Source organism: Theropithecus gelada, chromosome 15 (genome assembly GCF_003255815.1).
Source record: "Theropithecus gelada isolate Dixy chromosome 15, Tgel_1.0, whole genome shotgun sequence".
Taxonomy (NCBI): Eukaryota; Metazoa; Chordata; class Mammalia; order Primates; family Cercopithecidae; genus Theropithecus; species Theropithecus gelada.
The window spans coordinates 19,072,878-19,097,265 of NC_037683.1; the positions used below are offsets into that span (position 1 = coordinate 19,072,878).

At 56.4% G+C, this 24,388-nt stretch overlaps 1 protein-coding gene across 2 annotated transcripts in view; it reads right to left on the bottom strand.

The window, feature by feature from the left end:
• The window catches only part of DAB2IP (DAB2 interacting protein), a 217,109-nt gene that overhangs the window by 13,833 nt on the left and 178,888 nt on the right, over positions 1-24,388 (bottom strand). For both annotated transcript variants that reach the window (XM_025359837.1, XM_025359838.1), the window contains 8 exons: positions 14,520-14,673; positions 12,704-12,802; positions 11,263-11,817; positions 8,053-8,197; positions 7,824-7,968; positions 4,974-5,210; positions 3,067-3,268; positions 953-1,131 (listed from right to left, as the gene is read on the bottom strand). In XM_025359837.1, the coding sequence (XP_025215622.1) occupies positions 953-1,131; positions 3,067-3,268; positions 4,974-5,210; positions 7,824-7,968; positions 8,053-8,197; positions 11,263-11,817; positions 12,704-12,802; positions 14,520-14,673 (1,716 nt within the window). The remainder of the gene's footprint in view (positions 1-952; positions 1,132-3,066; positions 3,269-4,973; positions 5,211-7,823; positions 7,969-8,052; positions 8,198-11,262; positions 11,818-12,703; positions 12,803-14,519; positions 14,674-24,388) is intronic.

Consider the following 24,388-nt stretch of genomic DNA (forward strand, 5'->3'; position numbering starts at 1 on the left):
CCTCTCAGCTGCTCAAGGGCTGTCCACCGCACCCCCCACTTCAAACTCTTGGCCTGTGACTCTGCTTGGCTTCGCTTGGCACATTCACCAAACAGATCCAATGCAAGACTCAGCGGACCTGCATCTCTGGCCCCTCCTAGGCTCCCCTAACCCCAGGTTCTTGATCTCAGCAGGTTCTTGATCTCAGCACCCTCCCCTGCTTAAAAGCCTACCTTGCCACTGCCTCAGGGAGACCATACTCCCAACTCTGCTGCTGCAGCCACGGCCTCACATGCTGGGGTAAGAGGGATCCCCGGTGGGAGAGGGGAGAGTAGGGGTGCAGCAGAAATGCTTCACCATGAACTGAAAGAAATGTCCCTATTTTGACTTAAACAAGAATGTTTTGCCTTCCAATCTGCCTTGTGTGTGTCTTACTTAGGCAAAGCAGACCCCAGGACTGGGTCTCAGCAACACTTTATGTTTTCTGGGGTTCCCAGCCTCCAAGCCTGGCAGAGCCACCGAACTCCTATTGAAAACACCCCCAGGTAAACACCACTTCTGAAGATTCTGACTCAGGCTCAGGAAATACCAGGAACATGTGTATTTTTAACAAATATCAGGGGATCTGGAAATGCTGGGGGTTATTTGAGACAATTACTCTTTGACACATCATGTCTTTGCTTGTCCCTCTACCTAGAATGCCTTTTCCACCAGTGGAAATGATACTTTTCTTAAAACATTAAAAAAGAAAAGAAAAGAAAAGAAAAAAACTATAGCATCATCTCCTCTAGGAAGGCTTCCCTGATTATTCCCAAATGGAGGTTCACCACTTAGGACCTGTACAACTCAAGTCTTGCCGGGTTTGTTTTATAAACACTAGGTAGGCATTCTCTTTCCTCATCTGAGATTACAGGTGGGCTGTGCCTAGTCTGCACACGCACCCACCACACCCAACATGCCTGGCAGCTCTTACCCGGAAAGATCATTCTCGATCACCATCTTCTGCAGCCCAGCTGAGATGCTGCTGCTGCCAGAGCCTGGTGTGGAGGCCAGGTCGTTGGTCCCTGGCAGCTGCCCACTACCTGGGGTGCTCAGCGCTGTGTGGACGTCCCTCAGGATCCGAGGCAGGGGTCCCAGTTTGGACACTATGCTCTGCAAAGGCACAGCAAGAGGCAGGTGTGACCTCCTGGGACCACACAGGTAGGCTATATGTGCTGCAGCCACTGTGGCTGAAAACCACCACGGAGCCTGTCAGAAGTGCAGATCCCCACCTGCCACCAGTCAGAGCTGCTGGGTCTGGGAGGGGGGTGAGCCCAGGAATCGGTAAATCTACGTTTTTAACCAGCTCCCAGATATTTCTGGGGCAGGAGTAGGAGGCCCACAGGGGGAGATGCTGACCTAGTGCAAGCCTCTCCTTCAGTTTGCCCTGCCCTGGTGCCTCCGCAGAGAGGAAAGCACACATGGAATCTCAGCATTTCCACACCACCACCTCTCCATCCAGAGGCTTCTGTGACAGCCCCTCTCACATCACCTACTCCATGGGATGGGCTAGGGCCTGACCCACTTTGGCACCTGAGCACCAGTGGAGATGGTCCAGGCACCCCCAGGTGCTGGTCAGGCAGAAGGCAGAGCCTGAACCCATCTGAACCTTGCTGGCACGCTTTAGAGGACTTGAGGGGCAGAGGATTCTAGGCTACGGGGACACTGCCTTCACCTGTTTATGCACAAGCTTCCACAGAGGTCTCTGTGAGAAAACAAAGTGTGAAAACTCATGCAGGCAATAGAGCACACAATTGAGAGGCAAACAGTTGTGTTTCAAATCCCTGTTGCACCCTATCACCAGTGTGACAATACCAATCACCTTCCATTCTTCCCGCCTGGTTGTGCAGATACGTGGACAGCACAGGGGGAAGGTAAGCGGTGGCAGTGACAGTGACTGGTGTTGGCTGCAGCGCAGGGACTGGAACCAGTGGAAAGGAGGGTCTCGGCCCTCATTTCCCTTTCTCCCTCCTGTGTCTCTCACAGCCAAAGGCAAGTGGATACAAATGAGCAAAAATGATGGCCTTTGATTGCAACAGCACCTATTTCTAGTGAAAAGTCAGGACTAACCTAAGTGTTCATCAACAGGGGACTGGTGAAATAAACAGCATTCATATGATGCAGTCATTAAAAAGCCCCTGGCGGTGGTGCAGATTGCACTGACAAGCAAAGAGGCCCACAATAGAGTGGTAAGAAACGCACACAGCAGCATACACAGTACGTTCTCGCTTTAAAACAAACTGAAAAAGGGAAAGAGCTCTATGTGTGTGCGCCTGCATGTTTGTGCGTGCTTACACATGCACAGATCGCGTCCAGGAGGCTGCATACCAGTGCTCTGAGTGGTCACCTCTAGGGAATGGGACCAGGAGGCATGAGGGGCCTTCCAGGCCAGTTTCAGCACCTTACAAAAGTAAGGTGGTCCCTTGGAGCCCTAGAAAGCAACAGATATTTGGGAAGAAGTTCCTGGTAGACCCAGCCCTTAAGTCCAAGAACTAATTGCTCACTATGTGGGCTGAGGCTGGGGGTCAGTGAAGTCTCAGGCTAGGGAGGGCTCACTTCAGGTGACTGCAGCAGTGTCAGAGGTGTCTAGGGAGTAACCTTGTCAACAGATGGTCAAGGGCAATCCTAGAAAGGTTTCCAACTTCCTGCTGGACAAGTGGAGGTACAGGGTCTTGAGTCATCTTCTTCATACAGGTGAATTCAAGATCCAATTTTATTTCTCACATGCTCTGGCAGGCCTCACAGTGGCACTTGTCCACTAAAGGCTGAGTGCATGTGGAACACCCCAGCCCTAGTACCCAGAGTGGGGCTGCCTTGGCAGATACTGCTGAGTGAACACAGCATTTGCTCACAGAGAAAATGGGGCCCACAAATCCCCAGTGTGTTCTGACAGGACCTGGCCTGGAGCCCTGGGCTCCTGGTACGCAGTTAGCTCCTGATCATGCCACATGGGCAAATTCTCTGCCCTCCATGGTTACTCTGGAAGGGGGAACACTAAAAGACCGATGGTAGCTTTTGGCCCCACCTCCGCCCCACAGCCACAGGCACCTGCTCCAGCTGGCTGATGGCCTCCCAGAGCAGTGAGTGCAGGCTGGAGAGCTCGCGGCCCAAGTCGATGTAGCCCTCGAAGCCAGCTGTGTTGGAGAGGGTCTCGGGGTTGGAGATCTCCAACAGGAAGCGCTGCATGTTGGTCCACTCATGCTCTAGGAACTGGTTCATGAAGGACATGTACTCCTCCTTGCTGCCAAATCTGGAGAGAGGGTAGCTGGGTGAGCACTCTGGGCCCAGGCAGGCCCTGCCCAGGAACTCCCTCCACTGGGACACCACCACCCGCTTTCCCCACTGTGGCCGGCTCCCACCCCACTCACTCCCCAAGTCAGCTGAATATGCTCTGACTGAGGTCACCAGGGCCCTCCTTGCTCATGGTAACAGTGACCCTTTTCTGAACCTTTTATCTCAGGACCTGGAATGTTCTGTGTCCCCCATACACTGCCTGTTAACAGTGTCCTTCTGCTTTTCCTCCAAGTTTCACTGTCCTGGTATGCAGATGATGCTCAATCCACGCTCAACCCAGGTCTCCCAACGAGCTTTCAGACATGTATTAATATATGCGCAGGCACCTCCCCTGGGAGTCCCTCCTACTTAGCCTGGCCACGCGTGAAGTCATCACCATCACCCAAACCCATGCCCTCCTCCAGAGTTCCCTACCCTAAGTGGAGACCCCACTACCCATACAGATAACTGAGCCAGAACCTCTGGCAGTTGTCAACTCCTCCCTCTTCCTCGTTCCCAAATGGCATGGCCTGCTGATTTTGCCTTCTAATAACCCCTAACCTTGTCCCTTGTAGCCACTGCCTCCTGTACCCCCTCCCCTCCCTGCCAATTTTCTGCCATTGTTGCTAGAACCACAGCTATGCTCTCCTTTCAGGTCTTCTGGCTACCATCCTGCTCCTTGCAACCCATCTGCCCATTGCTGTCAGGGTGAGCTTTTCAGGGTCCAGAACAGAGGAAGGTCATCCTCTCTCTTGTTTAAAACTCTCTGGTGGCTCCCACAGCCCTGTCTGGCCTTCAGGTCCTTGCTGTCCTCTTAGGTCTCATTGCCAGCTTCTCCTGACCTGGCATAGCACATGGCCCTCCTTGGGATGTTCGGCCTCTGCTCCTCTTCCTTGAGATAATGAATGCCTCACCCTGACATGCAGTTGGGGGATCTTGTCACCCTGGAGGCTTTCCTGTCTCCTCTCCCAACAAGCTGAGAGCCTTTCTAAGAGGCTCATGTGTGTCTGTCACTGCTCCCCTGCTTATTCCACACATCTCCCTGGCTGAAGTACTGAGCGCTACCAGGGCTGATTCATCTTGGTACCGTCGGAGCCCAGTACATAGAGAGCCCCAGGATGGGGCTCAATCCATGCTTTGAGAATGAACAGCAGTGAGATGACCCAGCCCTTCTACTTCTGCCCACTTGCTCTAAGGATGTAGCCGAAAACACCAATAGTGCTTTATCAGCAAAGAAAGACATCCTGACAGCATGACACCAGGACAGTGGTGCCCAACTCGAGTGTCCAAGCACAGGGAATGGGTTAAGGAAATACGGGCCAGTTCCCCTTGGAGGAATATTAGTCATTTATTTCAAAACAGGGCTTAATGAATGCTAAGGGATATGTGAGAATCCTTATAATAATACATTAATTCAAAAAAGCAAAAGGAAAAAAAAAAGTCTCATGTTGCCACCTTTAAAAATCAAGAAACATATCAAAATGACATATACCTTGAGTAGAAGGATAGAGTGTGGAGATTTTATTTTTTAAAAAGTGGGAAGGAGAGGGACTGAGGATGACAGGGACAAAACCAGGGCCTGTTTATGGTCTCTGCCCAGCTTGGGGGCAGAAACACCCCCAGGGCTTGCCCTGCGGATGCCAGCCCCGTCCACTCTGCCTGGTGAGGGAGGAGGCACTCACTTGGCAAAGTTGGCCAGGTTCTGGGTGACCTTGGCGATGAGGGTGAGGGTGCGGGCAGTGCGGTCATCGGGGTACTCCTGCAGCAGGTTGAAGAGTGAGGGCGACATGATGGCTGGGCAGAGGAAGCGCAGGAAGAGGGAGGCGCTGATGAGCCGCTCACTGATGTCCGGCCGGCCGCGGCTGCTGCACTCCTGCCTCCACGAGGCAAACACCTCTTTCAACTCCCGTGGGAAGACGCTGTGCAGGGACAGACAAGGGTGGGCTTGGCCATCAAGCAGGGGCCCAGGACAGGAGTGCACACAGCAGGAACCTGCATTCCAGCCTTGGCTCTACCCCACCAGCTGCGTGAGCTCAACCCCACTGTCTGAGCTCTGAGGACACAGCTGTCTGGGGAGAGCAGTCAGTACAGGGCGGCTGAAGCAAGTGCCCAGGCAGTAGGAGGAGTGGGGAGACCAGGTTCCCATCGGGCAGTGGGTTCTCAGCGAAGGGCCAGGCCGGTGGGATGGGAGGAGGCCTGAGGAGCTGGCTCTCCATCCTAACCGGAATTAACTGCCAAGGGCCAGTGCTGAACTGCCTATCCAGCTTCTGGTCTGGGCCCTCCCCACCTCTCCCTCAGTCTCTACTTCATTTTTCAACCCTAACAGCAGGCATCTGGGTCTAGGGGGAAGTGAGGAAAACAGGAATAGACCACTATTCCTTGGGTTCCCATCACTGGCTTTGAGACATTTCCTTTGCTTGAATGATGTCATAGGAATCTGGGATTTCCTATAAGCTCAGAAAGATCAACAAGATGGGACTACCCTGAACACAGTGGGAGAACACAGCTCTCCATTCTCTAGATGGTGAGGGAAAGGGAGGTAGTGACTGCCCCAGGGTAATGGAGCGAGTGGGCAGAGATGGCCCTAGACAATGGGGCTCCTGGTTCTACTGGGCATCTTGGCCTGCCATGGTCAGGCCCACCTGGCCAACCTTTAAGTGGTTTTCCTATTGTTTTTCCCTAAAAGATACATCTCCCAGCCTGGGGCAGGGCAGGCCCCAGTGGTCCCTGAACTCAGTTTACACTTGGCTCTGCCATGACCTCAGGGTGATGTGACCAAGGCCCTAACCCTCCTGGAAGAATTCGGTTTTCTCTCCCTTAAACTGAGAAAAAGACCTGCCCTGTCAAGCTCACAGAGCCATCGTAAGGCTAAAACCCCAAGGCTACAATAGGCTTGAAGAACTTGAAATTTCTTCCCCCACAGGCCCAGCAGCCTGCTCAGCAGGCTCTCCCACAATGCATGCTGGCTGACCCATCAAGGGCACGCCTAGCGGGGAATGAAGGTGAGCCACCTTTAGCCGTGGCTCTCACAGTGCCTGGCACAGAACTGGACAGGGGGCAGGTGTTGAGTGGTGACATCTATCAATGGCCTTGTCCAGAATGGAGAGGTGCCTCTGACAAATGCCAGAAAGAGGAAATGGAAAATCACTGTCCACAAATGTTTTCCCTGAGTCACATGCCCAGCCCCCCTGGGAAGAGGGGGGAGCGGGGAGGGGGAAAGCATGGCCCAGCTGGGAATGGGAAGTGTGTTCCCAGAGTTCAAGGCCCTATAGTTGCTCTCCACCCCAAGCCCAAGGGTGTGGAAAGCTGCACATTTGTGGCCCATCTTGAGGTGCCCATTTGGCCCAGGTAAGCACCTTGTATAGCCCATGGGCAAAGGCCCTGGGTGCCCACCCTCCTGGCCTTGCCCATTCACCCCACCTTTTCTTGTCCTTGGGGAGCAGCAAACACTTCCCTGGCCCTCCTGTGTGCCCAGTCCTGAGCTGGTGGGCTCACCTGCCCCCAGGGTGCCCCAGCATTTGGAGGAAATGTTTCAGGCACAGGCACAACCCTATCCTGATGGGATCAGGGCTGCGACGGAGGGTACCCAGGTGTGTGGCCTTGGAGCAGGAAAGGCAGGAGTGTATGCAGGTCAAGGTGCAGGTGAGTGAGAGGCACACCTAACAAGGAGTGAGGTACGGCCAGGGAGGGAGTGGTGTCAGAAGAGGCTGAGGACAGAGGCTTGGGTGGGTGGGGGCTGTAAGCCCTGAGCTGGAGGGGAACACAGGTTAAACCTGGGCAGCTCCTCTGGGGTGAAAATGACCCCACTGCTTGGAATGACAGCAAAGCCCTCCCGGACAGTCCCGTGTGCCACCACAGGAGGAGGCTGTACTCGGCACCAGGCTGGCTGGCCACCACACACATATACCACAGGAGCAAGCCGGTGGCTGTGAAGTCGGCCTTACCATAAGTTTCTCCGGGACTGATTCTGGCCCTGCTGAGGGGCCTGTCTGAGTAGCCCACCACTGCATGCCCTGCTGCTTTCTGGGGATGGCAGAGCCTGCAGACCCCGCTGTACTTCAGTCTAGTCCTTTCTCTTTATTCTCTAGTCCCAGCAAAAGGCCTGCCTGGGGTGCTCAGGCCCCCAGTGTGGCCCTGCTGGACCCCATCACAAGACTGTGACATGAGCACCTTAGCTCCCAGGGACAGGTGAGGAGCCTCAGATGAAGCCATCCACCCACCCCAACTGGGGGCCCGTACAGGGCCTGTCAGTCTCACTCCCGCTGCAGCCCAAGCACCCACAACAGCCCCCAGCACATGAAGGGTGCTCCCTTATCACCAGAAACGGCAGACTGGTATGTCCAGGTTCTTTTCACCACAAAGCCACAGCAATGTGCTAAATGCTGCCTCACCTGAGAGCTCAAAAGGGACTAGGCCAGGGGACTGGCAAGTCAGTACAACTCAGGGGCCAGGCAGCACCGGGCACACTGTGGGTGCCAGACACTGAAGGATGGGCAAGGTGACAGGGTGGGAGGCCTGGGCGCTGCACTGACCAGTAGGAGTTGATGATCTTGCAGAAGGCCAGCTCGCAGCACATCTTGAGGTTGCCCTGGTGCTCTGGGAGGTCAGCGGCCGAGCACTTGCTGGGATCCACCTCGCAGTTCTCATCTGACTCATACAATGCTTTGATGAACTCACCTATGGCCAAGTGGGCAGGGAGTGGGGAGTGAGGACCTGGCGGGCCCTGCCCACCCTCTGCCCCGCTGCTGGCCCACTTCCTACCTAGGGCATCCTGCAGGTACTTCTGGCCCACTAGCTTGAGGTACTCCTCGATGGCCTTGGTGGCCAGTGTGTTCTCCCGGAAGATGAGGTGCTCGTTGTCCCCACAGCGGTCCACCTCTGACATCATCAGGTCTGTCAGGAAGTCCTGAGGAGGCAGGAGGTGGAGAGAGCAGGACCTGAGCTGGCCTGGCATGGAGGGTCCTAGGATTCCAGACCTAGCCAGAGAAGCCCTGGCATTTTGAGGCTGCTCCATCACCAAGCTGCAGGGGTCCCCAGGAGGAACAGTGTGCCCACCTTTAGGGGCTGCTGGGGAGTGTGGGCAGGGCAGGGGCCCCCAGCCAAGGTAGGAGCCTAGAACTGGTGACAGTAGAGCCGGGTCTACGGATGGAGGCAGCCTGAACAAGTGCATGCCACACGGAGCCACAATCCCCCACAAAATGAGAATGGACTCATTTCCATGTATAGCCCTAATCAGGCCTGGCCTGGTGACCACAGCAGGACTCGCCTCTCCCCCCAGCATCAGTGCCAAAGAGGACAAATGAGGCTGCCCTGTCTCATGGTCAAAATGGTCACCAGTATCCACCTGTGACTCGGGTGGGGGCTCCCACACCGGACACAGATGCCTTCTGTGCAGTCCCACTGCCCGGGGAGGTCATGAGCCACCATGCTCAGGCAGGTGAGAGCAGGAACTGATGTGCAACTGGCTGGAGAGGGAAGGTGGAGGCGCCACTGCCCACCTGGCAATCCGGGGTAGCAGCCCCTGGCCCATCAGGTCCCACACAAAGTGTTGTGGGAAAACTCCAGCATAGGAGCCCGAACCCACACCTTCCCCCGACTCTAGCAACCATGCGGATGCTAACTATCTCCCTCAGGAGTCCCTACCTCCTTGTACTTACAACCAACCTGTGGCTTGGGGGAGGGGAAGAAGATATGAAAAACTGTCAGAGTTTCGAGGGAGGGTGACAGTCAGGGCAGGGGGCCACCTAGCACAGAGCCTGCAAGGCACCCAGCGGGGGTGGACCCAGGCATCTGTGCTCAAGAAATACCTCACTCTGACATGCACGAGTGGGGTCCTTTAAAACAGAACTGAGATCTAGACACAGGAACCCAGGCTGCACAGCAGAGGCACAGAGAGACAGCAGGGGCCAAGGGGAAGCTGTCGTTGGCTTCCTGGGGATCATGTGGCCTGAGGACCCCTTCCTGACCAACAGGCGACCTCCAGGGTCGCATTCTCTGAATACACTGAAGCAGGGGTCAGAGCTGCATCTCCCCTGGGGCTCCCACTCAGGACCACAGCTTTCCTGAACTCCTGCAATGAGAGTCGGGCCCCAGTGCTGGGATGAGAACCTCCTGAGAGCCAGGACCCAGTAAGGGGGAAACCAATGCACACACAGCAGGAAAATGACTTGTCCATAGCCACACAGCCACCTGGGGCCAGATTTGGTCCAAGTCCCTTGCTTTCCAGACCCCATTACTCCTCTAGTCATGGAGAGGGAAGAGGGGCTAGTTCCCAAGTATTCCAGAGCTGGGGGCTCAGGTGCCTGTCACCCCAGGAGCACAAGTTACTTTCCATCTTTCTATCTACTCCTCTGCAACCCCACTGAGGGCCTCTGGGGTTGGCTGCGGCCCTGGCTTCATCTCCCTCCACAATGAGCACCTGGACGCACCTATCATCTCAGGCTGCTTCAGGGAGGAATCCGCTTTCCAGAATAGGCCAGCCCCAGCCCAGCCCTGGGGACCAGGTACTGAAACATCAGACACAATTGCAGAAAAGGCTCCAGCCTCTACAGCTGTCCTCACTCCCTCTCTGGTGCCCATGGGTCCTTGATTCATTCCATTTCCCAGCATACGTCTCCTGTGTTGACCAGCACATTAAGGACGGGGCAGCCAGAGCTGGCCCAACGTGCAGCCTAGCCAGTCAAGTCTGAAGGCTGGAGGAGAAGGTGAGGGAGGAGGTAGTTGAGCACTATAGAGGAAAACTGCTCCCCATCGCAGGTCCATGGGGAGGAGGTCCCCGCCCCAGCCCTGCACTTGCAGCATACAGCACGTCCAAGAGGGAGGGGTGCTGCAGAGGGTTCCCACTGCAGAGGCTGCTGAGGCTTCCAGCCATGGCCTCCCCTTCCAGAACCTCTAGGAACAGGTGAGAGGGTGAGGAACCTCCACGAGTCTTGTGCCCTGGGGTACCTGGGGCATGGCTCCCAACTGTGCCTCCCCGACCTAGGGCTAAGAGCCTAGGACTTTGACACAGGGCGCCCCTCAGCCACCTGTCACTTGGCTCACAACACGCCACTGTCCAGAGGGCAGAGGCCCTAGTCCTTAGCCCGGCACCAGGGTCCATCCACGCTGCAGAGGCCTCAAGTCCAGCCCGTTTCCCACCCTCTCTGGGCAGCTTCCTGAATGGCAGGGGGCAAATGTAAAGAAAGAAGGTTGCCTTTGAGGCCCACAGACCATGCTCTACTGCCTTCCTAGGGGCATCCTGGTCCAGGAGCCCATTTGTCCCCAAACCAGGTAGGTGGGGCTGAGGCATGGCTTGCATGGTGGGCTGCTGGGCCCATCTTTGAGAGCAAAAGGTGAAAGGAGTTATAGGGATGGACACTGGGCACTTCTGGCCCTGAACTATGGCTTGCCTGGGTGGGTCTCAGATTCCCGCTTCTGTGAGGTTCTGGGGTGGGGCTGGCTAACCCTGAAATGGTACAATTTTGACTGCGTCTATCTGTGTGAGAATCTGTGTGTCTGGATTAGACTGTGGGGTGAGGTGGAGCTGTGATGGAGACTCATCTGTGCATCCCGCTGGGGAGGTCTGCCGAACTCCATACCTCACAGGGGATGTGTGTTTGGCTCACTGGGGCTGGTGGCGTTGTGGGACCTGTATGCTGGGACAGCCAGCCACCCGGCCTGTTCCCCTGGAGCCTCAGGGGGTCAGTCCTCTGCAGTAGTGGTAGAAGGCACCTCAACCCAAGCCCACTATCTCACTACCAGCTGCAATCCCATCCGCTGGTCCCACACAGGCCTCAGTGATCAGCTCCAGCCACAGAGCAGGAGTACAAAACGCCCAGCCCACAACAGAACTCCCGGGTTTAGGGAACCCATCTGGTAGTGACTGGTGCCTCCAAGGCCTTTGTTAGGCCTGAAATGTACGGATGTGGGGAAGGGCAGGTAACCCAGCACTGTCGCCCAGCCTGTGTCAGGAGCTGAGGGGCCTGCACGCACCTTCACCTTGCCCGTGCTCTGCAGGATGTGCACCAGGGCAGATGCCATCTCCTCCTTGGTCTTGGCACTGAGGATGGGCTCGAGGGCTGCACACAGCCCCAGGTAGTGGTTGGTGATGTGCTCAGCGAACTCTTTGTACATCTCCATGGGCAGGATGGTGATGGTTTGGTAGCGCGCCTTGATGCGGATCATGGGCCCAGGACCCTTGCCGCCCTTGGGGTTGGGCGTCACCACCGGGTACCACTTCTCCACGAACTGCCGCCCGGCCACCGAGGCAGCAGGCAGGCTCACCAAGCCCAGGTAACTGTTGCGCTCCTTCTTCTTCTTCTTGTCGGTCTCCCGGTACAGGTGGACAGTGACTGTGCGCAGGGGTGGCAGGTTGTGGAACTCGAAGTGCTCGCCCCAGAAAACATTGTCCGTCTTGAGCTTGCCCGTGGTGCGGGCGTAGAGCACATCATCCAGGCACAGCTCACACAGGTACTTCTTCTTGGCTGGCAGGTCCTTGGCCTCAATCACCCACAGCTTCAGGATGTGTTCCACACGCCGGCTGTTGTCCTGTATGTGCACGGGAGTCCGGGGTGGTCAGCTGGGGGTGCCACATGTAACCCCCAACCAGCCCAGAGCCTGAGAAAGCCTCAGACCCAGGAGGAGCTCTGAAGGTGGAGGCGGCAGTGGGCACCTAGACCCTGAGTCAGGATGAGGCGGGGCTGATGGACAAGGGCTGGATCTCTGGTCGACCTCACATAAGCTCACTCACCTTGGGCAAGTGACTTAACTGGAGCCTTGGGTTGCTTGTGTATAAAACAGGACTAAGGTAAACCCTCATCTCATAGAGGGCGAGACTGAGAGAGGCCAGCACAACGCCTGGCACATCACAGGCTACGCCATTATTAACTCTTCCTTAATTTGCTGGTCTGTACTGTAACTTAAGAGATGGCTATGGTGACCAGGACTTGGTCAGGCCCTCAAGTCGGCTAGGGAGACAGATACAGAAGCAGGGATTACAGTGGGGGCTCCCAGGACCTCACGGGGGAGCCCAGGGGCAGTAGGAACACAGAGGACACCAGCCTGGGAGAGGGGTCCTCACCTGGAGGAGGGGCAGACACCTAAGCTGGAATGGGAAGATGAGCAGAAGTCGGCCAGGGGCTGGGGAGTAGGGACAAGGGATTCCAGCAGAAGGACCCCAGGGTCCAGCACTCATTTCCCCAGCCCAGACTCAATGTGTAGTTTAGAAAACAGAGGCACACAGCACCTGTCTCAACCTGGCAAACTCAAACATCTCTTTCAGAGTCCACCAATATTGTCCACTCGGGTCCTGCCTCCATGCAGGCTGACCGCCCCCAATCCCAGCCCACATCACAGAGATTGTCTCTCTCTTGCTTCCTCATATCTGAGCCTACCTTCAATCCCCCATGCTTTGGTGAGAGGGGTGCAGGCTTACCTTGTTGGGGTGCACTGCTCGCCGCAGGTTCTCCATCCACTTATCCCGCTCAGCTGCAGAACGGCAGGAAAAGCACTTGCTTCCCGATGACGTCGTCACCTGTGGAGAGCAGGCAAGACAGTGTTACAAGGGAAGGGACCACAGCAAGGGCAGGCAGTGATGGAAGAAGACCTTGGAGGCTCAGGGGACTCTGGCCATCAGGTCCGCATCACAGCTACAGGAAGCAGCCAGGACAAGGCTCACATGACCCTTCTACTTCATGTTTTGCAGGTGGTACACTGAGACCCACTGTCCCAGGGCAAGTCAGCAGCCATAGAGTGGCCCTGTCCTGCACCAGTGGGCTCCTCACTCGTCCCTCAGTGCCCTCTGTCCAATAGGAAAACATCTTCCTAACTCTAACCTCCCTCTCCCTGAGATGGAAAGAGGGAAGGAACGAAGACCTCGCCCAGGTCAGAGGGCAATGCTTAACCCGAGCGCACTTTCCCTAAAGGTGGAACCACAAGAACCAAGGAGACAACCAAAGGTAGGTACCAGAATCCCCTCGGTCCTCAGCTGACAACTCTGAGGGTTCTCTTCCATCAAGCAACAGTGACAACAATGGTAACATAAGTCTGATATTTTTCATGCCAGACCAGAGAAATGAGACTTGGACTGTTTGGATGTGCCAGGCCCTAGGGTCCCCGGTCCCTGACCCTTCTCCTCCCCTCCCTGTCTGACTCTCACTCCTCCTCTGGTCCAGCTTAGACATCTATTCCAGGTAAGGGAGCGAGTACGGGCAATTCCTGCTATGTGTTCCCACTGCCCCCAGCAGCAGACCCAGGGCTCCGCAGGGGAAGCACGCTCTTCACTCGGCATTTGACGGCCTGCACCTTCCGCAGCACCCCCTGCTGTGAACCAGCAGACAGGGCCATCTTCACCCTATCCCTGGCAAGGATGTCAGAGCCCAGATCAAGCCCGGTTTGGCCAGGAGTCCTGAACCAGAAATGGGCCCTAGTGGGCACAGGGTATGGGGCAGGTGCCAGGCACCACTCTGTTTCTTCCCCCAGGCTGGGGGTGCCAGGAGATTGTCACACTAGTCCCCAAGTGGCTGCTTTTCATTACCAGGCTCATTCCTCTACCAGAGAGCTCTCCTAGTTATACATGATTATTGAGGGTAGGAATCTTCCCAGAAACTGGTAGGAAGCAATATGAATAACTGGAGAAGTAATTAGGAAACCTGCAACAATAGTAACCCTGCTCCCGGCTTGGTCTCAGTCTTGCTGTGTGACCTCTGATGTCTTCATGCCTCCTCTGGGCCTCAGATCCCCCATTTCCTATGAGGGACTAGACAGGTCATCCCCAGGTGGGTCACTGGCTCTCTGCATTGAAACCTCAGGTCGCAGAATGCCAGGGCAGGAAAGATTTGGGCTCTCATTGTTCACAAGCGGGAAACAGGCCCGTACAAGAGGAGACTCTCTGCTATCCACACTGCATTTGGGATATGAGCAGGCTCTAAGACATGGGCTCTGGTGCTTAAGAAATTCAGGCTTTTCCCCTACTCCCTGTCACCCACTGGGGGCCCCAGCAACTTTATGCTAGCATGGAGAACAGGTGCTGGCCCATTTCCAGAGAGCTCAGAGAGTAGGAAGGACAGCCCCTGCCCCAGCTCCACCTGGTCTCTTAGGAGCTGAAAGCTATCGGTAAATACGAGCCACTCTCCCCAAGACCCTGGCCCCTGCTGAGGCCACAGCAGACTGGACTCCAGGAGGATGTGGAGGAGACCAGACAGGCCAGGAGAGGATGGGGTGTCCAACCCAAGCCCTGCGATGGGACCCACCTCGAAGCAGTAGTCCTGGCCAAGGATGCTGCTGTGCACGGGTTTGATGACCACCTCTTCCTCCATGCTGAGGTCCAGCGCCTCCACCGCACTGCTGGGGCTGAGCAGGGACTCGTGGGAGCGAGACTCCTTCAGCCTTGGCATCAGATGGGACCTGGGGTGGCAGTAGGTGTGTCAGGCTGGGCCCCCACAGCCCGGGTCAAGCTGGTTGCCACGTCCCGCCCATCTGCCCCGGCCCTGCCCCTTCCAGCAGGCAGCCACTCCTCTCCACTCTCTCTCCTTTCTGTCTTAAGACAGATTTGGGGGCAGGGCTGTCACAGAGACCAGTGGGAACCTCCTCCCCACTGCAGGAGTCTGGCTGGGGGCTCAGCCTCTCAGAGAGCAAGAAGGTGAGATCAAGGGGCCACTCCGGGGTTAATATTAGCAAGTGAGCCTGCGGGGTAAGGGCCAGCTTGGCTCCTGAGCAGTCTCAGAGACCAAGGAAAGCCCACCTGATCCAGGCAGCTGTTTGCAGTTCTGGGCCCTTTCCCGTTTCCCCTCTCTTTTGCACTGGTCCCTGTCCAAGACTGAGCAGTCACTCTGTCCCAACATTTATCCAGTATACCACTGCCAACAGCCCTTCCTCATACACTGTCCCACACCACCAGCCCCACACAAGCGAGAGCCACAGGGACCCTGCTGCTCCCATATTACAGATGAGGACAGCAAGGCAAGGCGAGGCGAGTCTTGAAGCAGAAGAGATGCAGCAGTCTCTGCACAGTACCCAAGACACACACTCCATCGGGGTCCACATACTCAGGGCCCGGGTCAGTAGCTCCGACAGGCACAAAGAGCACAGGACTGATGCCACCTGGCACCCAAATGCAGACCAGACCTGGGTCCACTACTCCCCTGCTGTGTGGCCCTGGGGAAATCGTTCCGCCGAGCCTGTTTCCTCAGTGCATCACATGGAAAGCACCACAGACGATACCTGCTCCAGGGTCAGGTAAAATCTCTCCAAAGTCAGCAGCACAGAGCAGTGTCCTCCTACAGCCCCCAGCCCCCACGGTGGGGCAGAGGAAAAGCGGGAGGATAGGCTGGGCCTGCTAAGACCACCTCCGGTGCAGAAGCTGAACCCTGCTTGTGTCCAGGGCTCAAACCCTGGGGTTGGTGAAAAACCTACTCCAGGCTTAGCCCACACGGACCTCCTACCCCCAACGCCCTATGCCCTTTGGCTTCTGGCTCCAATGGTCCAAGTGCTCAGTCCATCATTCTCTCCCTGCCTCACCAAACCAAGACCCCTACGTTGGGACATGCTGAGACTTGGCCCCTGACCTTGAGGGGCTCACAACTGGGCAGAGCCATGAGACACTTCCCTGTAGGGTGTATACCCTGTATACTCATTTCTGCAACTGCCCTGGGTCAGTGGGCTGAGCCTACTCCATGGGCACTTGAGAACCCAGAGGTGAGCAGGAAGAGCCCTGCTCAGAGGGACTCAGGCTGACAGTGGCCACCCTCCCACCCCAAGCTCCACACCTCCATGGCAACAGCCCTCTGAGCATAAGAGCCCTCCCCAACATGGAGTCCCATGCTAGATGCCATAAGGAGTCAGAGTTGAGGGAATCCTAATCCTTAGATACCCAACAGAGCCCAGCCCAGGAGCCCCAGTCAACCGGCTCCCTTTGACTCTTCACGCCCAGCATGAAGCTGGCCTCTGAAAGCAGAGGGAATGGGCAGAGCCAGAGGAAAACTGTGAGACAAGTTCAAGACAGGGGGAACCCTCCCCAACTCCTACGACGACTCCCACCTGGGGCTTCCTGTTGCGGCCCAAGCCCGTGGGCAAGCCCAGCATGTGCCTCTACTCCTCTGAGGCGCTCTCCCTGCGAGGCCCAGTTCACAAAGGGGCACTGTGGCCTACCTGCCACGCCACACCGCCACACCACTGTGTTGGAACAGGCCTCTTCTCCTGATAATCCCTCAAGGCCTTGCTTGAGCAGCCTGGCCTCCTCCCCATCATGGCAATGACCAATGCCGTGGGTGGGCCTGCCCTCCCTGGGCTGAGATTCCACCTGAGTCACCCACCTCCGAGGGTGAACTCCAGGCCTCCCTCCCACCTGGGGCTTCATACCTCAGTGGAAGAGACGCTCTGCCTGATAGTAGGGAAGTCACCCTGGCTGGGAACGGCTGGGACCCATAGCCCCATAGGCCTGACGTCTGGAACCCAAAACCCAGCCCACAGGTTGGGACTGGGCTGCTTTCTGGCCCAGATTGGAAAATCTCTGCCAGGTAAGGATGCTGGAAGCTAGGGAGGGTGAGGTAGGGACCAAGGAAGTACAGAGCGGGGAGCTAGTGAGCTGAAGCCGCCTCCTGCCTGGGGCGCATGGATGAGCTGGCTGTGAAGAGGAAAGGCGAGGCATGCTTCAGCAGGCTGGACCTGCCCAGGGAAACCCAAGGAGACCGTGGTCCTGCAACCCCAGGAGCCCAGCAGGCCCAGGCCAGACCCCAAAACAGCCAGATCCTGGAGTCTGTGGTTGCAGAGCCCTCCTCTTCCTTCCCCACCATCCTGTCCCACAAGCATGCTCTGGCTGACCTGGAAAGGATCCTGGCAGAAGAGAGGGCTGGGGGGAAGGCTCAAGGCCCTTAAGACACCTTGGACTGGCCCAGCCTACCTGGGCAGCCCTGACCCTCCCCACTTCCCTGGGGGCTTCTCCACGAGGTGGGATGTAGAGCAGAGGCTGCATCCATCCCTGCAGCCCAAGCTCTCTGGGGGGAAGAGGAATAGGGGCAGGGCAGGCCCAGGGAGGCCCAAGTGGTTCTCACAAGGTCTCCCAGGCTACTCCTTCCTGGACAGTACAGCAAGCAGGTGGTGGAGGCGGGGCCAGTGGACCTGTACCTCTCTCACTCACGTTCCTATGTATTTCCTTCCTGACCAGCCTGGAGTCTACAGGCCCTGACACACAGTATCCTCGGTCCCTCCCTCATCTGGGCCCAGAGGGAGCTGGTCTGCTGTGACCCTGCCAGGGTGTGCCCATGGTGGTAGCTGATAAGATGAGGGGGCTCAGGAAGGAAAAATGGCCATTTGGTCACTTCCTGAACCCAGCAGGACCAATTCAAGGCCCAAGAACCGCCTCTCTGGGAAGCCAGCCCTGTCCTGTGTCTGCAGCAGTGCCTGGCCACTTTACGGCCCCATCAGCCACCCAAGGCAGGCTTTTCCCCTCCCCTGGCTTCATCCCATGCTGGCATTGTTGGGCCACTTCCTTTTTCACCTCCAGCCTCTGCCCTGCCAGGCTCGGGAAGCAGCACATCAGAGACAGGCAGAAGATGGGTAGTAAAGACTGCCCAGGCTCCAAAGGGGCAGGGGTAGGCGCAGCCTCCCTACCTGGGATGCTCAGGTGAAAGGAGGTGAGCAGGCACTGGTCTCTACCTTGCTCCCATTCTACTCCCAGGAAGGGATGCTTGTAGGCACCCACCTCTAGCCAGCACAGGGTGAGCGCCCTGCTGGTCACCTGCACATCCCTTTTTTCATATTTCAACTACACATAGCTCTGCCAGGAGTATTCATCTACCCATTTTACAGAAAGGTATGACAGGGTCAGAGAGGAGCAGTCACTTAAGCCGCCCAAGGCCCCCTGCTGGGATGGGAACCAGGTCAGTCCAGGAGTCATGCCCACAGCTGCCCTATGTGGTGTGGTATCTGGGGGCTGATGGCCCTGTATTCAGGGCTGGGTCCCCCAGCCCTGGGTCCAGTCCCTCTCTGCTGCCCAAGGCTGGGGGTGGAAGAGAAGGTGGCCCAATTGTATGGCCCATGGCATCCTTCCGACCCTGTGCCCAGCTCATTCTCATGATGTCTTTCCCCTCTGACCTCCTGTGGTCCTTGGAGGCTAGAGCTTTGGTCCCCTAGGTGAGGTGGCACCAAGGAAGGCAAAAGGCCTTCACATGGGGATTCCACCCCTGCAAATCACTTCCATGGCCCAGGTCTGAGCTACTTCTTACAACAACCCTGCCAGGATGTTGCATGTCCACTACATACAGAAGCAGGTCTCAAACCAGGGCGTGGGCTGCACACTGCCTGCCTCTCACCAGGGCAGAGCTGGCATCCCCAGGCCAGGCTTACTCTGGGCCATGCATCACATGAACCACTGTACAAGTCACCTCACAGAATCTCCACGAGCCCAAGAGGCAGATGTTGACCTCACCCTGCTTTACAGGGGAGAAACTGAGGCCTGCCATGGAGGGCAAGAGATGTGCCCAGCATCCCATCTTTGCTCTAGTGTTGCTGCCACACCCAAACCTTTTGGGTCCATTTCCTCATCTGAAAAAGGAGGAAGGAGGCTTGCTTCACCCAGAAAACACTGGCAGCCAGCACACACTGAAAGTGCTGTGAAGACAGTGCCTTCAGGGGGAGGTATTTCCCAGTCCTTTGAGTTGAGGGGGTGAAGGGATCCCCTCTTGAGACCACACGGGATTCAATGCCAGCCCCAGAACTTGGCACTCTGAGCCACTGGCTGGCATCTACCTGCCTGCCCCACCTGACCAGGCCCACTCTTGCAGCGGCCTGCCTGCTGGGACCCTCCATTCCAGGAAGCGGGAGTTTCAGGCAGGGCCCCAGGCATATGCTGTCCTTCCCCTTTTCTATCCAACCTTCAACACCTAGCTTCAGTGCCCCTTCTTCCCTGAAGCCTTCCTGGACTCCCTGGGCAGACAGCCATATCCAGGCTGTGCTGGGAAGGTCTGTCACAGAACTGTCTCCTTGTCAGGCAGTGGGTTCCTGGTGGGTAGGGTTGGGTCTGGCTGGCTCCAAGGTCCAGAGCCTTAAGAGTTCCTGGACCAAAACCCCAATACGCCAGCAGCCAAGGTCAGCTAAGCTCAGAGGGAACGGGAGGTCAGCGGGGACAAGGACAGTCCTCCCTCAGCCTGCAAACCCTGGTGACGTGGTTGTTCCCTTGGAGGAGGGACAAAGAAGGCCTGAGGGTGGGTCGTCAGGGCAGCTGCCTGTCCAAGGCCAAGTCCCAAGAGCAGCATTCCAATGTTCATTCCAGAGTCTCCGGGAAATGCCCCTGCCCTCGCTCTGTCCAATTATGGGCCGCTTCCCCCATCCCTCTCAAGGTTAGGAGGCTCATCCTACCCTCTGTGGCTACACCCTGCCCCCCTACGGCTCCAGCCCTGAGACCCTTCTAAACATAGCAGATCACTAGCCCCATGATAGCGCTCCAGGGACCAGAAGCCCTTTACCTGTCCTCCATGGTGTGGAATCCTTACTGCTCCCAGGAAGGAGGTAGCACCATGACACCCAGGTCACACACGGGATAGCCAAGGCCATGGCTAGGGTGACCTGCCCTGGACTCCACTGCTACAGAGGAGATTGGCCAGGGCATGGGAGGGCAGAGGGGAATGGGAGTTCCACTGGCTTTCTCCTGTGACCACAGCAGCACCCACCACTGGACAAGCCACTCCACCTGGCAGGGCCTCACGCCTGTCCCTCCTCTCTCGCCTCATGACCTGTAAGATAATCAAGTCCCAGATGCCTCAAGCTGGTGTCCCAGCCCTCCTGAAAGGCCCCTTGCACTACACCTTGGCCAAGTGACCTGGACTCTCCCCCACTCAGCTACTTCCTGACAAAGCTGCATACTTACCCTCCAGGCGTCCATGTCCAAGCAGTCTCCTGAGCCTGTCCATTCTGCCTCTCCCTCCACTTCTTTGCCAAACAAAATTCTTCCTCAGTTTTCAAGGGACAGCCCAATGTCACCACCACAAAGTGGTCTCTGGTCTCTCCAGACAGCTCATACTATGCTACCTAAGCCCGCTCAGGGCCACAATCTCCCACCTGTCCCACTTAATTCTCGTGACAATCCTGTCAGGACTAAAAAGGTGCACCTAGAAAGTTGAGGCGACCTGCCCAAGATCACATGCATAGCAAGTGGCCGAGTCAAAAGCGAAACCAGTTCAGCGGAGTCCAAGACCAACTGCACCAGCCTTGGCCTGGCCTTTCCATCGTCCAGGGGTGGCCCACAGCAGCTGGGCAGCGGGGAAGGTCCACAGCAGCCAGGCAGCGGGGAAAGGCCCACAGCAGCCGGGCAGGGGGGAAAGGCCCACAGCAGCCGGGCACGGGGGAAAGGCCCACAGCAGCCAGGCACGGGGGAAAGGTCCACAGCAGCCAGGCAGGTGGAAAGGTCCACAGCAGCTAACCCACTAGCTGTGACCCACTCACTTAAGGTCGGGAAGGAAGAACCGGGGGATACAGGGATGGGGGCAGACCTTGCCCAGGGCCCAGGAAACGTGGGCACAAGGCACGGGGAGCTGCTGTGGGAGACAGCGCCAGGGCCCAACAGCAGCTCATTGTGAGGGCTGGCGGCAGAACAACAGGGACACTGTCTTGGCTCCTGGGGCCTAGGCTTATCTGATAGCCTTCCAGCCAACCCACAAGCTGTTTTTCAACTCTGATCCTTTTTTCTCTTAAAAGGTCGGTGACACAGAAGCTCAGCAAACTCATTCCAAGGAGGAAAAGGACCCCAAACCAAAACTTACAGTAATTAAAAATCCCTACTTGCTACAGCAAGAGTGTTCCCAGCTATTGGGTGGGGGGAACTGAGAGTGGGATTGTTTGGCCGGAAAAGTAAGGGGCTCAGGATCACCCTCCAAATCTCGAAAGCTCAGAGGGAGCTGCCCTGTGTGGCCCCAAAGGGCAAGACTGGGACCAGGGCCAGGAGAGGCCATTTCCAGCTCAGTCACAACTGTCCTTGAATGGGCCAGGCTCGTCTGGTTTTAGAGAGAATGGGATCCCTGTCTCTGAAAGTGTGCAAGCAGGAGCTGGGAGGCCCCTTTAAGACATGTTGCATGGTTAGGGCTGCCAGGGTAATGGGCTAGGCAGTACACACAGGCAGGCAGTGAAGTGGGCCGTGGGATTAAACACACACACACACACGTACACAAGTGAATGCTACAAAAATGCACCTGTAGCTGCAAGCAGGCAGGAGGACAGAGGGCCTAGTGTCAAGGGTGCCTGGCTGTAGAGTAAACCTAGTCTCTATTCCTTATGAAACATACAACCTTGAACACTTTAAGTCATTTGACTCTCTAGGACTCAGTTTCCCCATCCATAGTGAGGATAATGACACACCTTCCTCATGGGTTGCTCTAAGGATCAAATGAGACCATGCAGGTGAGAGGCTCAGGAGGGCAGGGGTGTCAGTGACTCCCATCCATTGCTCGTAACTGTTCATGCCTCCTTGGTCTGTTCCATTCGCCCACCTCATTGCCAGCCACAATGTCAGGAGCTGGAGACGCAGCCATGAACAACACTGGTGAACAATGCACACGCTGCTATCAAGGCTGACACTTCTGGGATAGGTCATACATTTGACAATTTGGAGTGACAAGATATGGACTTCCCAGGCTGTTTCCTGTTCCCATCCCCTGACGACTCAAACTCTTTACGTTCTCCATGTCTCGGTTTTCCCCATCTGCAAAATGGGGATCAATTGTATCTGCCCAAATGCTCTGGGATGCCTCAAATTTCTTTAAAAGCCCTTACTTTCCTGAGGCGAAATGAAAGGAGAAGAAAGTGTGCCTAGCAGTGGGCAGTAGACCCCCATGAGGGGGCCCTTTTGGCCCCTCTGCCTGTGACTCCCAAGCACAGCCATCCCCAGCCCCAGTCTCCAGCCCACCAGCCTGTGTGGTCCCAAGCCACTGTCCACTACCCCAGTCAGGTCTGGAAGGAAGAGAAATCCCAGACAAGGTTTGTCTCCACAGAGTGGGTGCCCAACTGAAGGCTGGCAGGACCTGATGGTTCTGCAGTCAGGACTTCAGCAGACTCTCTAGGCCCGACTAGGTCAGAACATGCCAATTATGCTTCTGCCTGTCACAGCCAGGCAGGTCCAGGGGCTGTGCTAGAAATCTCTGCCCACACTGGAAGGAGAGAGAGTCTGGACATGGTCAGAATGAATGCACTGACCTGCTGGGAATCAAGCGGTAGGACCTAAACAGGGCAGCGCCCTGCCTGGCATGTCCAGCAGAGCTCTCTCCCCAAGCCTAGCTTTGCCCCGCTGGTGTGGGAACTGGCTGCTCAGAAGGCCAGTGCTCACTCCTGACCCAGCTAGGATCCCAGGGGAGAGGAGAGGAATGTAGCCGCCTGGTGGCTCCCAGGCCCCTGGGGAGACAGAGCCTGTCCTAAAAAGGCAGAGAGGTTGGCTGCCCTGCCTGGGAAGTCTTCCAGGGATGACAGGGACCAGAGGCACGGTCCCTCTCAGCCCAGGGTTCCCTCAGGTCAAGGTAAGGGGCAGGTCCTAGCAGTCACCAAGACCTAGCTGTGACACCCCCATACACACAGAGAGACCTGGGCTGGGAGACAGGGAGGCACCTGGCCTTCTGCCCTCACCCCTGGGAGCCTGTGCTTCCCCCCCACATCACAGGGCTGAGCTGGCAGAGGAGGGTCCACACTCTGCAACCAAAACAGGAGGACGGGGCAGCTCATTGCTTGCTGTGAGGCCTGGTGTCCTGTGGTGCCCAATACAGGCTGACTGAATGAATGACACTGTGGCAGCCTGGACCTAACAGCTACTTACTAAGCACCTACTATGTGCCAGCTGCAGGTGTTCTTACCAAAGTACACACATCATCTCATGGCCTTCTCCCAACAACTCTGCACAAAAGGCAGCACTGACCCAGAAGAAAGGGAGAACAGCTATTCAAGCTCAGGTCCCATGAGCCCTGGCTCATGGGGCAACTTTTCCTGTACACAGACAGTTAATCCAAAGGTTCACTGGAAGCTTTAGGATGTTCTCTTAAGAGGAAACTGAGGCTTGGAGAGAGGGAGTGGCTTGGCTAGGTCACATGGTCCAGAAGTGACAGCTGGGGTTCTAACGGCCTGGTCAGCCTCTGTGGGACACTCCTGGCACCGACCGCACAGTGGGTCAGGCCTGGAGGCCAGGCCTCCAATCAGCCCAGCACCCCAGCAAGGGCCTGTTCCTCTCCCTGCAGGAGTCTTTGGTCTCTATCCCAGCTGTATCTAAGGTCTATCACAGACCCTAAACAAGTTTCCTCCCCTTTCTAGGTGCCATTTCCTCCCATGCTGACCTACTTCAGAGAAAGCCACAAAAACCCTATGTCAACTCCCTAGAACATAAGGGACCATAAAGTATCACAACTGCTACCAACACCGCCACCATCACCTGCAGTAACATAATAGTAACTTCTCACTGCTGCCTGCGGTGACTTGGGCCAAAGTTCAGGAGACCAGGGATTCCAGAGGGCGCTGGTACTGGCTCCTGAATGAGAGGCAGCCTTCAGCATTCTCTCCCCGTATAAACTGTGCAGTCCTAAAAAAACATTCAGGAACACATTTACCTTTCCACGTCTTACTTCTTTTTTTATTTTTTTGCGGGGCGGCGGGGTGGCGGGTGGGGGGGCGGTGCAGAGAGAGAAGAAACAAAAAACTTTCTATCTAATCCCCCAAGTCATCCTGCAGCCTGAATAATTTCGGGTTTTTAATCAATAGCTGTCAGACTTGTCAAATTACTTTGGGGACTGCGAAGCAGTTTTTAAACATTCATAAACCTCAGTAGAACAGCGAAGTGCCCTGAATTTTAAAAGAAGAGCATCCAAGGAACACTCATTGACGAGGGTGAGTGGTGGGCAAATTGAAAGTGAACTGCGGGCTAGCTGCCCCTGCCCCTCTTGCTTCTGAGCAGGGACAACCCTCCAGCCCTCCTTGGCCTGTAGGAAAAACTACCAGGCTTGGCCTGGCCGCTCAGAAAGTTTAGGGAGGGTGACGGTCCCCCTACCCCCAGCATCAGGAAAAGAGCCCAACTCCCCTGCACAGCACCTGGGGCTCCAACCCCAGGCACAACTGCAGCAATCCTGAAGCTCCCAAGCTGTAGAGCCCACCACAAAAG